Genomic DNA, 13,872 nt, shown 5'->3' on the forward strand with positions numbered 1-13,872 from the left:
GAGGCAGCGTGGGTGTGGAGGAGTGGCAGTACAGCCTTGAGGGTCTTTCCGTGTCTTATTTTCTCTTTCTCCTCCATCACTTCCCTTTTCCATTTCTTGGGTTTGAGATACCGGAGGTTTCATCTTAGCTCGAAGGGAACTGCCGAGGTTCTGGCTGGTACGCCAGGCTGCGGTCTCGTTCCACCGAAGTAGGCAGTCTCGAGTTTGGGGACTGCTGTGGGTAGAGATGGCTATTTTCATTTTCATTCCTCAGTCTTTGTCCTTCTGCTCCTCGGCTTCTCCACTCCACTACAAGAGACCAAAAGCCCCTTCCGTTGCAGCTTTCCAGAGTAGGGAAGGAGGCTGCAGGTCACTGCCGCCCCTAATCGGTTGGAGTGTTGCATCCTCGCGCGCTTCGAGGGGGAAGGGGCGAGGGTGGTGACCGCTGGATCTCATCTACTAGGACTTCCTGGGAGTTTGCGACCTTTGGAGTCCCGTGGATGATACTTACCTTGGCTTTAGCGTATTGAAAAGCTTAGTTGTGGAAGTAGGAAGCCTCCTTGCTGACTTAGGCACCTAGCATCCTTGCTCTGCAGTGGGATAGAGTTTTGCTTTGCTACTGAAAATTCTTCATGAAAAATATAAATAAAAAAAATAATGATAGCTGCCATTCACTGAGTTCTTATGTGTGCCAAGTGCTTTACATAGTTTCTCATATACTTCTCTCAACAATTCCATGAGGTGTATTGTATTAGATTATTATTCTCATTTTACAGAGGTAGGAACTGAGCCTTATCTCTAAGCCTCACTTAACTTGCTCTAGTAAATTTTTTCTACTGGTAAACGTTTGAACAAACCTGTACTAGAAAGCAGGTTTTTCATACTTCAAAATCTGTATACTTAACTATTACATTACCATTGTCCTACCGTTGTGCTTCATTGCTTCCAACTTCTTCACTAACGTTTTCAGTAGCTGAAAGTATTCATTAGAAAAATATTTGGTATGCCTATTTAGGTGTCTGAAGGCAGACAGATGTGACGCCTGTCTTCATGGAGCTTCAGTATTGATGCAGAATTAAATAGTTCAGAAACCAAAATACTTAAACTTGCATGGGTTTGTTTAAAGCAGGTGATTAAACTGGTGGGCAGAAGGTGCAGGTTGTGCAATCAAAGCTTGCTGTTTAAGTTTTAAACTCACGACTTGCAGGGTAGTTGTGAGGGTATTAAACTTAACAATTGGTGGAACACTTATTCATCACCCAAATAAGTGCTATGCACCAATTAAGTACTGGGAATATATAGATGACATCCTCGTTCTCTAAAAGCTCCCATGCAACTACATATGAATAGTATTGTGGAACTATTAATGTTCTTATGTGGAAATGATACTCTGGTTTTGTAAGAGCATGTCCTTATTTTTAGGAGATGCATAGTAAAGTATTTAGAGATGACACATATTGATGTCTAGAACTTACTTTCAAATGGTAGAGCAATTGTTGAGTCCAGTGGTGGGTATATGGGTGTTTACAGTGAACTGTTCTTTCAATTTCTGTGAATATTTGAAATTTTTCACAATAAAAAGTTGGGGAGGAAAACTGTAACTGTAGTGGAAACATATTTGTAACGATAGATCCAAAATGCTGTGGAACATAGAGGATGGAAGAGGGTGCTGATGTGTATTTGGGGGTTAGCAAAGGTGTGACTTCCAGACTTTTTAGTTTAGTAGTTTAACAAGCCCTCCAGGTGATTTGAGTGCATTCTAGAGTTTGAGAACCAGTGCTTTGAGTGTGGGTACTTTAGTAGCATGATACTAATTTCAAATTTAGAAATCAGCCTTAATAGGTATTTGTCTTTTGCACAAATTTAAACAGATTACCAAACCTGGCTACACTTTGATTTGTTAAAATATAGATTATCTGGTTAAGAAATGCTGCTGTAGAAAATTTGTGGGAGGTCTATTAACTTGAGTTTTTACAGATGTCCCAGATAATTCTGATGTAGCCAGTTTATTATGGGACTACTGCTATACAAAGAATCTTAAAAATAAGAAAGGCTCAACTTTGATAGTTGAATAATGTAATATCTTTAAGGCCAGTTATATGTTTTGGAATTCATGATGGAGGATGTAGGTTGGTCGAAATGCTAAATAATGTGGAAATGCATAAGGTATATTTGGTTTGTCAGGGGTTCAGGTGAAATAGCAATTCATTAGAATATCCTGGATTTCCTATCATGCCCATAAAATTTCATCTTGTACTACAGTATACATATCACTTGGGTAGGGGAAACAAAAAATACATTTATTTCATACTTTTAGTTTTATAAGTATTTATGTAATATGTGTAATACTATGGTAAGGACTGTGGAGTCCTGATTTTGCCCTTAAGTGATCATGATGGCCTTTGGTTTAAACAGACTTGGATTTGATTTCTTTTTACAGGTCTTATTGGGTGTGTGGTTACAGTCAAATTTCTTGAACTTTCTGAGCTTCAAGTCCTCATTTATAATCAAATGATGGACATTTATCTATGTACTGGAAGCATTTGTAAAACGAGGAAAATATCTCTAATCCCAGGATTGCTAAGAATAATTGTTAAATCACAAAGTCATAACTGCTTCCCAACTTTTTTCATATTAGAGTATTCATAGAAAGTGATAGTATTTGTACGATGTTTCCAGGAGAAACTGAAGAGAGTGGTGTTGGAGGCAACTGGCCGGGGGTTCCAGCTGCCACACTTGGCATACTTAAAGTATTCATTCATGGTGAGGCAATGTGTTGCGAGGCTCTGGGTTAACAAATTAAGTACATACCAGGTAGCAATGGTGAATAAATGTTCGTTCTCTTGAAGCTTATCGTGTTTTGGAGGGATGTACACAACCAAAACAGCTAAATAATGCCAAAGTTAGAGGTGACCAAAGGGCAAAATGAATGATTCAGAGAAGAAATCTTGGAAATTGTTAAGGAAAGGTTTGTGAGGGAATATTTTTTGGGTACTTGAGATGTGCCAAGCGTCAAGAAGACAAAGACTCTGCTTCATCAGCTTTGTCTCCTTTTTTATCAGATCATCAGATCTCCTGTAATAATAGCATGCTCCCCTAACAATGGCAAACACAGGTTTTGCTTGCCATGTACTTCCATTGTTCTACACTTCCCCTCCTTTTTTTGAGTTCTACAGGGGTTCTCAAACTTGGGTGCACATTAGAATCTGAGAAGCCTTAAAAATACCTGGGCCTTTCTCCCAAATATTTTGATAAAATTGGTATGGAGTATTGCCTGAGCGGTGGGATATAAGAACTTTCTAAATATAATTTAATCTGTAAAATAACTTGAAAGATAGGTACAATTTACTGAGGCTCTTAGAGGTTAATTAACTTGCTCAATGTCACACAGCTACTGGAGTTAAGATTTAACACCAAGTGTTTTTGGCTCCAGAATCCATACTATTAACCACTAGCCTGTTCTGTCTATTTCTGGTATTTGTAAGTATCATTCATATATCAGAAGAGAAAACAAAAAATAAAGCCTTTGCCTACCCTTATAACAAAGCCCTTCAAAAGAATTGTCAATATAGCTTGTCTCTACTTCTTCTTCTCCCGTTCTCTTAAAAGCAATCCAATCACATTTAATAAAATTGAAAATTCTTACCGTGGCTTCTCAGTCCTCTGTATGTATCTTAGCTACTTCTCCGACTTTATTTTCTACCATTTTTCCTTTACTTGCTTGCTCTGCTCCAGCTGCAATGTTCTCCTTACTTTTCCTTGATCATGTGAAATCTGCCAAATATTTATGTTTTAGGGCCTTTAGAGTTTGTTTCTTGTCTGGAATGCTCTTGTCATATAACCCCATGGCTGGTTTCCTCATTAATTCAGATTTCTACTCAAATGTCACCATATTAGGGAGGTCTTCCTATCATATATTTATTTGTTGATTTGTCTATCGTCTCTCTCCAAATGAGTGAATGAGACATGGTTTCAGACCTAAACCCATAATCAGATGGGGGACATACATATATGTATTTGAAGACATATATGTATTTGAAGCAGCATTGAAGACTGAAACAAAATTTGACTAAGTGAAGAGAAGGGGACAGATCAGTCATTCATTTATACTCTTGGAAAAAAATGTGCAGGATACACATTTTTTTCCAAAAGCTGATTTCTACTCACACATAATACACATATAAAGTAGCTCAAAAATTTGGGAAAATATAGAGTAAAGGGACTAGTAGGAAATACAACCCAATAATTCCACAACTAAGAACTACAACCAGTAGTTCTGCCACTGGGTCATGGTATTATTAACTGACTTATAAATTTTCATTTTTATGCATTCTAGACTTTTCACGATGAACACTCTAAAATTACAGTTTTTGAAAATTAATTTTCAGCTCTGTAGAACAGGATTATTATCACTCATTAAAGCACCTAAATTAGAAGAAAGTACAATTTTAAAATCATGCCATAAAGTGTACACATACACATACTTACATGCATATATATATATATATAAGTAAACATATATCTTTATATGCACTGAAATACATCTCCCACTGTTGCCGTTCTGAAAAGTGAGACATTATTGCATATTTCTATTGTAGTTTTGTTGGTGTGCTTATCACACTAAAACAGAAAATGTTAATTTACTTGGCTGTCTTCTTTCTAGACCTTAAGCTGCTTAAGAAAAAGGTTCATGTTTACTTTGACTTTATATTGCTAGCACCTAATACTGTGCCTTCTGTAATAGGTTAAAAGTTATTTGTGATTTAGGTCAACAAATAATGAGCAATATTCATTTTGTTAGATTTTATGTTATGTTAATAGGGAGCTTGGTTTATAGAGTGCCTATAGAAACTAAGGTTTATTGAGTGTTTAGTATATGCCAAACATTTACTTACTCTTCACAGAGTTACAGGGTACTATGATACCCCTTTTTTTATAGATGAAGAAATTTAGAGAAACTAGCATAAGTTGCTTGTTATGTAATGACAGATTTAAATAGGTATATCTGACTCTAAAACACATGCCCTTTCTGGTACTAAATATTCACTATTAGGGCTGGTTTTAGGTGGATGGGAGGGGTTAAAAACTAAAAAGAAACCAAAGAAGTTTGCCTTTTGATACAAAACAGAAGAACTGAGATCAGCTTATTCACTACCATCAAGTTTTACAACAATTGGAAACTTCCTTTTTTTTTTTTTTCAGCAAACATCTTTTAGGTATGAAACAGTGCAAGGGAAATAGGAATAAAAAGCACTGATACATAAAATGAATTATTTCTGCTTTTATTCTTTAATGACAAAGTTTTAAGTTTCATAAAAATGTAGTTGCCTGGCTAGGTAAACTAGTTTTTTTTTTTTTAAATATAAATTTATTTATTTATTTACTTTTGGCTGTGTTGGGGCTTCGTTGCTGTGTATAAGCTTTGTTTAGTTGTGGTGAGTGGGGGCTACTCTTGTTGTGGTGCGCGGGCTTCTCATTGTCGTGGCTTCTTGTTGTGGAGCACGGGCTCTAGGCGCACAGGCTTCAGTAGTTGTGGCATGTGGCTCAGTAGCTGTGGCTTGCGGGCTCTAGATCTCAGGCTCAGTAGTTGTAGCGCACGGGCTTAGTTGCTCCGCGGCATATGGGATCATCCCAGGCCAGGGCTCGAACCCATGTCCCTTGCATTGGCAGGCAGATTCTTAACCACTGCACCACCAGGGAAGCCCAAGGTAAACTGGTTTTAATGTTTCATAGGGAGCCACCAATTAAACTGGAATTAGATCTTTAGGGATAGGACTTTTGGCATTATGCTTTGCAGTTCTAGCTAGCTTATCATTCAGCTCCTAAGAATATTTAATCAAGTAATTTCTTGTATTACCAGTAATCTAATAAAGTATTTGATATGTAGTTTCATCTTGGTAGGTGATTAGTTTTAATATGACCAAGGAACCAAGTACATGTAAACAGCTTTGCTAAGGAATATTCTGAGGTTATATCACTGTTGTATGATAGTTCTTAAACTGATGTTCATGGGCATCTGTTTTTGTGGAAGTTTGGATGTCTGTCAATCACATAAAATTGCTTGTAGAATTTAGTGTACTTGTGTATTTTTTCTGAGAAGATCCATAGATTTTAGTAGATTTGCCACAGGTTTTTTTTTTTTTAGGCTTTATTTTTTTAAATTGAGGTATACTTGACATATAATATGTAAGTTACAGGTATACAATACAGTGATTCACAATTTTTAAAGGTTATACTCCATTTATGGTTATTATAAAATATTGCAAAAGCGTTTGTGACTCTAAAACTTTGAGCTGCTGTTATAATGAAATCCTGTTTTCATTCTAATCTTGTTCTGTTGATTTATATGTGAGACCAAAATGAAGAATGGTTATGTACCCCAAAAAACCTGTTTGCAAATTGAACTTTTACAAATTGAAGCCTTTTTAAAAATTGATTTAATGTAATTTCAGATTGGTGTATAGTTGTTAATTATTTTTAAATCCACATTATATTTTATCCTTTTCCATTCTATTCAGATATTACTGAGCTATGTGCAGAGGGATTTAGCTTTTTTTTTTTTTTTTTTTTTCCTTGTGGTACGCGGGCCTCTCACTGATGTGGCCTCTCCCGTTGCGGAGCACAGCCTCCGGACACGCAGGCTCAGCGGCTGTGGCTCACGGGCCCAGCCGCTCCGTGGCATGTGGTATCTTCCCGGACCGGGGCACGAACCCGTGTCCCCTGCATCGGCAGGCGGACTCTCAACCACTGCTCCACCAGGGAAGCCCGAGGGATTTAGCTTTTAGTGTAATTTTGTTATAATTTGAATAATTTTCTTCTAATTCCTTAGATATTTTTAGACTTGAATTTAGTGTACTCTTTTTTGTTATTTTGTATCAGTTTGTCAAATTGCCAAGATATATATTATTGAAGATGAGAGTCTAAATTTCTTAAGTTTATGGAAAAATGTCTTTTCATTTGAAGGTATACATCAAGTTATTGATAATGATTTTACAAGTGTCATTTAAAGTTATTTTTACATGAGTGATTTTGAAGTACAGTCTCCAAAATTAATTTTTTAATTGCATTTTAGGTAAAAAGATTGCCATATCAACTCACTGAAGCAATAGGTCACTGTCTTGTCTTTTAAACTGCATCAACAATGAAGCAATAATATCTGAGAACAAATGAACATTTGCCAACTAACTGTCATCACAATTTCAAGTGATTGTATAAGCAGAAACAAGCTGCAACAGACCCATGTGTCAACTCTTACAGAGAGAATGCTTTTTTCAGATGCTGTTTATTTAGAAACAGTTTTAATATATCACATTTAAGTTATATTTATATCAAATGAAATAAAAATGAGTGAAGGCCCCAGATTCTTTGTTGGACCTGAGGATACAGAAATAAACCCTGGAAATTATCGACACTTCTTCCACCATGCAGATGAAGATGATGAGGAGGAGGATGAATCTGTAAGTTGTTTGTTTAGTGAAGACCAATACAGTCTGGGCTTTTTACTGATCACTGTGAAGGGGAATTGATACCATTGTCTTAAATTATTAAGACATTTTTTTCATATAGAAATTTGTTGGAAAGTTTTAAACTGAAAAAGCATACTGTGTTTCATTAGTAACATTACTGAATCTATAGTGCTTCAAGAAAGACAATTAGAGGTCAGATTTCTAAGTTGTTTAATAATGACTAATTTAGTGTCTTTCATTGCTATGTCTAATATAACACAGGGTTAGGTAGAAAAAGTGACAAGGAGAAAGAGTAATCAGGGCCATAAATCAAAAGGGTTCCTTGTATGTAGAAGTGCTACAGCAAATACATCAAGATAAAGAATTTTAAAGGTATTAAAGAAGAACTGCTTAACCAGCTTCATTAAGTTTGTCATGTTGTCAACACAAGTAGTGGCTGACCTGAAGATACCCCTTTTATTAACTATTCAGAAGTCTAAACTGTGTGACTAGGAGAAACTACCTCAAGTATCTACGGGTGTGTGTGTGTATGTGTGTAAACCATACTGGATCTTTAGGAGTAACACACATTTATTATGTTTATTTTGCTATGGTTATGTTAGCTCAAGATTTTTATTACTCATCATTTTTGTCCCTTTACAATTAGAGATTGCTTTACTTTGAGAACCTATTTAAAATACAAACTTAAAATATGTGTTTCTTATATTTCCAATTGAAAAAAGAATTTTGTTTTAAAACAAAAACCTGTTATACTTGATGTAAGTAGTAAAAATGAACCAAAAATAGCTATTAGATGACTCTTCAAATTCTTTTTCACTGTTATTTAACAACACCTTTCACAGTGCAGTTATACATCTGAAATGCAATATCAGACTGTCACCCATTTAAAATCTATCCCACCCCCCCCACCTCACCCCTAGAAAAAAATGATGGTTTTCAAACTTCTCATACCAACCAAAACTTTTCTTCATCTAAAGTCTTATGTAGAAGTCCAGTAACTAAAACATAAAAGCAGAGCTTCTCTACCTGACTTAGACTAGAAAGTACTTTTGATTCTGCCTCTGCTACGCTTACCCCTTTTCTTTAGAGTTCTTCTGAGCACATGAGAACACCGCTGATAAATCAAGTCCAGTCTTCTTCCATATAAGGATTTTTATCTCTCTCCTATGTCTAGAACTGTACTTGTCTCTCTTCTCTTTTACCTTTTATGTTTTAGCAATATCAGATTTTTATTTCCCACATATTCCATCTTGTACCACGCCTCTTTGCTGTTGTATGTACTTCTTTATCTCTGTGAAATACCCCTCCTTTTTGGATAATTTGTGAATCAGTTTTCGTTCTTCAAAACCTCAAATTTCATGTTGTTCAGTCTTCCCCCTCTCCTTACTCTTTTCTCCATGAGAAACTTGAACATTTTTTCCTCAATACCATTTCTATACCTTGACTATATACTTCTATTCTGTGTATCACTATGTACTGTATGATTACTGTGTTTCCTGTTAGATTCAAAGTGCTTGATGACAGGTAGTTTCTGTATATGTAACTCTTCAGTGCTTAGCATAATTCTTGGAATATTGGTACTAATTAAATTGAGTTCACATTTTGAGGAGCTTGATTTGGTTCATTTGACCTGTAGATTGATAAAATGATTTGTTCCAGACTGTTCTGTTAAGGTATCAAAGACGTTAGGTTGAGTACTCTTGTTGTCTAGGGAAATCTACTTAAGGAACATCATAATGAGCTATGCCGAGGCTTTTGATCAGGAAAGAATTGAATAAGGGAACATAAAAGTAGATGATCAGAGGGTGAAAGACAGCAGATCCCAGGGAGGTTAGAATTTACAATCTTTGATGGTAACATCAAATCCAATACCAATTTGAACTCTAAATTTCATATGAGTGAGAGGAATAATGCTAAGCATAAAGAAGAAGAATTATTCAGATGTTGCCCTGTTTTATTTTTAGATTTATAATAAGAGAAGGTCTAGTAAAACACTTTTGGGCCCAGATTATAATGTCATATGAAATAAATAAATATAGAAGAGAGAAGAACTGAAATGGAAAACTGGACACAGCTTTATATTTGATAAAACTCTCAAAGTACCTGAAAGGAAAGACCTCAGAATGAATCTTGAGTAATTTTATAAACCCATGAGCTACTCATAAGTTTTCTATATTCTGCGTTTTAAATTTCAGGCTGAATCATGGCCTTTGAGCTGTAGCAAGGGTGCCAGAGATGAGCAACACTATAAACTAGGAATGTTGAGTACGAAGATTGGGGTGTCAAAGAGCATAGACACCTCTGTTTAGCAGTGTGGCTTTCTCCAAAATTTCCTTCTAAGTTGTCATTGGTGACCAACTCATATTTAAGCTCAATCTACAAAAATATTTTAACACTGCATAGCTTTGTAGTGAAAATATCTTATTTTAGGCAAGAGAATTCTTTATCTCACTCCTATTGGCCCTTTAGGCCTTATTTGCTCCTTTAGCAATTTAACAATTTGCTAAATTGTTATTTAGCAAATAAACGCTAGAGACAGTTAAGGAAGTATTTAAGTTTGAAATCTGAATGAAAATAGTAACAGTGTTCTGAAACTTTAAAAAAATTTTTCCAGACCTTTGTAGAAAACTATTATTATTATTTATTATAACAATATAATCTTGAAAAATGCCTATTCGGGTAATGTGTCACTTTTATTGATTCATCACATACTTTATGTGATGAAATCTCTCTCTCTGACAGAGATTTAAGATAGCTGTACTTTGGAGTTGTTATCAAGTCAACCTGATTTTTTGTTTTCTTTCTGTTTTAGCCACCAGAAAGGCAGATTGTGGTTGGAATATGTTCCATGGCAAAGAAATCCAAATCCAAACCAATGAAGGAAATTCTTGAACGGATCTCCTTATTTAAATATATCACAGTAGTAGTATTTGAAGAAGATGTTATTTTGAATGAACCGGTGGAAAACTGGCCTTTGTGTGATTGTCTTATTTCTTTTCATTCTAAAGGTAGTAAAACAGGGAGGGAAACCTCTTTATCCTTTCTAACTATAAAACTAATAGATAAAATAGAAAAATAAAATTAAACTCACCTAGTCTCACAGATAAGTGATATTAACATTTTGATATATTTCTTTCCAATCTTTTTTTCTGTGTGTATTTTTTAAAAACATATTTAGTGTTATAGTGTATATGTAATTTTATATTTAATTTTTAACCTAATTACATCAAGAGGTTTTCCCCTTCTATATCATTTGTCAAAAACCTGATTTTTAATGGTGTCACAGTATATCATCCTGTGAATGTACTATATCATACTTAGCCAATATCCTAAAAGTGAGATGGTTTCCAATTTTTACTATTAAAAATAAGGTTGTGATGAACTTTTTGAATGTATGTCTTTGTTTACAACTGTAAGTTTCTTAGGACAAATTCTTGATTTTTTAAATATTATAAGCCCATATGTTTTGCCATATAGAAGATGATCTATCATTCCTCAATACATATTCATGCTTTATTTCTTAAGAACTTAATATTTGAATTTTATATTTTCCTTGCTGCCTTTTATAAATCAAACTGAAATATCAATTAAGCTTAAGTATTTCTTCAAAGTAAAGTCCACTAATCAAAAGTTATTAAGTGTATGTCTGAAAATTTATAACCTAAGAATCTGTGAATTAAGTGAGTTTTCATTAAGAGCTCTAATTTAAAAGATATGCACTCAGTTATAAATGTATTCATATTAAATCGTTTTTGTTACCAAACTAATGTAGCCTCCAGGTGTGTTAAAGTCTCACTTTAGTTAGGTGTTTAAAAAGCATCCCCTTCAGCAAGAAGGGGATGGAGCAGGTTAAGATTTTTTGTGCTCCCATACCCTATATTGATTTTCATTATTTCATAGAGAAGTCAAGTCCCTGGTCTTCTTTACAGACTGAAGTCATTCATTTTAGAGGATCTTAAAACTTGCTTATCCTTGATGGTAAGGTGTTCTTCCCTTACTGTCACGTGGTTCTTCCTATTTATTAAGTTAAAGCTAGTTATTTGCTTGTAAAAACTAGATACTACCTAAGGTCGTGTCCCACATGCTGCCTCTTTAACAGCAACAAAAGCAGGGTAATGACTGTATAGGCGTTTCTTATTTCCTGAATTCTGTTACAAGGCTTCAAACCATAGACATTGAGACATCTTTACAGTAAGTGATGAATTCTTAAGAGTCTATAACACTAGATGGGTTTGTGATTTGTGGCCCATTGATTCTTGGTATAGAGTACTTCTAATTAAATGTTAAAAGCTAAGAGGAATTTAGGATTAAATCTTTTTTTTAACTGACCATAGCTCTTTGTTTTGTTTTTGTTTTTTTAACTTCAGTAGGCTTTAACACTTCCTTCCTCTACTAACTATTCTGATAATGCTACAAAATACAGTGTCTTCACAGATACACTGTAGCATACTATAGTTAAATGCTAAAGCTATGTATGCCTGATGATTGTTACGCTTTTGCTTATTTATTAAAATATTGTTGTTTAGGGAATAATAATAGTTAACATTTATTGAGCACTTATTATGCCAGGTATTGTAATGTGTTTTATATACAGTATTATATTTAATTTCCCCAAAACCCTTTTAGTTAAAATACCCCTTTACAGCTGGGAATCAGAGACTTGGAGATATTAAATAAATTTGCCCACGGTCACATAGCTAATGAAAGGTGGAGTTAGGGTTTGAACCTTGGTTTATGCTCTTAACATCTATGGTATACTGCCATTCTTAATCATAAACTATACGTTGATGGATAAAATTGGAGTCTTTTAGTGTTAATACAGAGAGTGAAGTATAATCATTAAAATTATTTAGATTTTTTTTTAGATCTCTTACTATATCTGCCATTTGATTTGTTTTCATTGTAATTAGTAATTTTACCGAAGTCTAGAAATGGTAAGGACTTAATTTCTGCTGTGTTATTGACTTAGTTAACAGCAAGCATGATTCTGCTCATATATTTTATATTTTGAGCATATCTGTTGAATGTAAATTAATTTTTCTTTTGCTGTTTTTGAAGATGCTTAAGTTCTTTGAATTATCAGCTAATTTATATGTATATGCATCAAAATATCGTTAGAAGAAGAGGAGTTATATAAATTTTTTAAAAATCACCAGGTGATTGTGATACACTTATTTGTATATAGATTTCTATTTGTGTATGAGGTAGTCTTACCTTCTGTCAGGTGACTTTGAATAATCAGGCATCAACTAACATGTCAGTGCTCTAAATTGGGTTATGTAACCACTGGCTTGCTGTGCCTTATCTATCAAATTCACTAAGAAAAAATAAGATTTATTTACTAGTACAAGATAAATCAAGTTTTGTGTATTTATAATTCTATCTTCTAAAGAAAGCAGTTACATGCATAATGAAATTAGTCTTTTATAGGAAATGGCATAAATTCAAGTTGATTAAGTTATAGATGTCAACTTATCTTGAGATTCTACAGAATATGTTAATATGTGTTCTTAGGATTTCCACTGGACAAGGCAGTTGCCTATGCAAAACTCAGGAATCCATTTGTAATCAATGACTTGAATATGCAGTATCTCATACAAGATAGGTGAGTGGTTAAGTTGGCTAAATTAAGGAAGGAAAATTAACATTTATTTAGTATCTACTTAAACTGACATGGTATCAGGTGTTTTTATACATATATAAATTTGTGATATCCTTGAAATAATACTTAGAAATAGGTATTTATACCCAGTTTTACAGATGACAAAACTTGAGAATCAGGCAGATCATTTAGTTTGCCAAAAGTCACAAGTAGTTTCTCAGGTAGTGGGACAAGGACTTAAACCAGGTCTGTTTAATTTCCAGACCCTACTAAACCACTGAAAATTATGAACAGTTTTTCTATCATGTGACTGATGATGAAGCTACGGCTTTACCCATTATAACTAGGTTTTTAATGGTAAAGTGGAACCATTTTGAGAAATATTTTACTGTATATCTTAGCAATTCATTTAACAGGTCAAAAGCATAGATATTTAAAAGAAATTGTAAAATACAAATGCATTTATATATTTCATTTAATTGGTGTTTCACTCTACTGGCTACCCTTATAATTTCACCGGTATTCTATTTTATTCTGTCTTAGCATTATAATATGAGGTTATACATATGAAAATGATATATGAAGTGTAAGGCCCTATAGTTTTTTGTTTTTCTATTTTTGTTTTTCCTTTTCCAGATAGTTAATATCTCAATTTTTATAACATTTTTCCTAGGTTTACATGTTTATATAGTATAAATATATATATGTATATATATAAATGCATATTCATTTTAAGAAATTTAAAAAATAAAATTATGAAGAAAGGCATTTAACCCTGCCACTACGTTTACCATATTTTTTTAATATAGAAAGCAATACATATAT

General features: G+C 34.0%; 1 protein-coding gene across 22 annotated transcripts in view; it reads left to right on the forward strand.

The window, feature by feature from the left end:
- The window catches only part of PPIP5K2 (diphosphoinositol pentakisphosphate kinase 2), a 75,647-nt gene that overhangs the window by 424 nt on the left and 61,351 nt on the right, over positions 1-13,872 (forward strand). For 20 of the 22 annotated variants that reach the window (XM_073802357.1, XM_073802360.1, XM_073802361.1 and 17 more), the window contains exons 2-4: positions 7,052-7,436; positions 10,258-10,453; positions 12,960-13,050. In XM_073802357.1, coding sequence (XP_073658458.1) covers positions 7,323-7,436; positions 10,258-10,453; positions 12,960-13,050 — 401 coding nt within the window. In that variant the 5' untranslated portion in view covers positions 7,052-7,322. Of the gene's footprint in view, positions 1-7,051; positions 7,437-10,257; positions 10,454-11,404; positions 11,424-12,959; positions 13,051-13,872 lie in introns of those variants that run through there. The other 2 variants (XM_073802365.1, XM_073802367.1) reach the window with 2 other exon arrangements.

Source organism: Tursiops truncatus, chromosome 3 (genome assembly GCF_011762595.2).
Source record: "Tursiops truncatus isolate mTurTru1 chromosome 3, mTurTru1.mat.Y, whole genome shotgun sequence".
NCBI classification, from domain to species: domain Eukaryota; kingdom Metazoa; phylum Chordata; class Mammalia; order Artiodactyla; family Delphinidae; genus Tursiops; species Tursiops truncatus.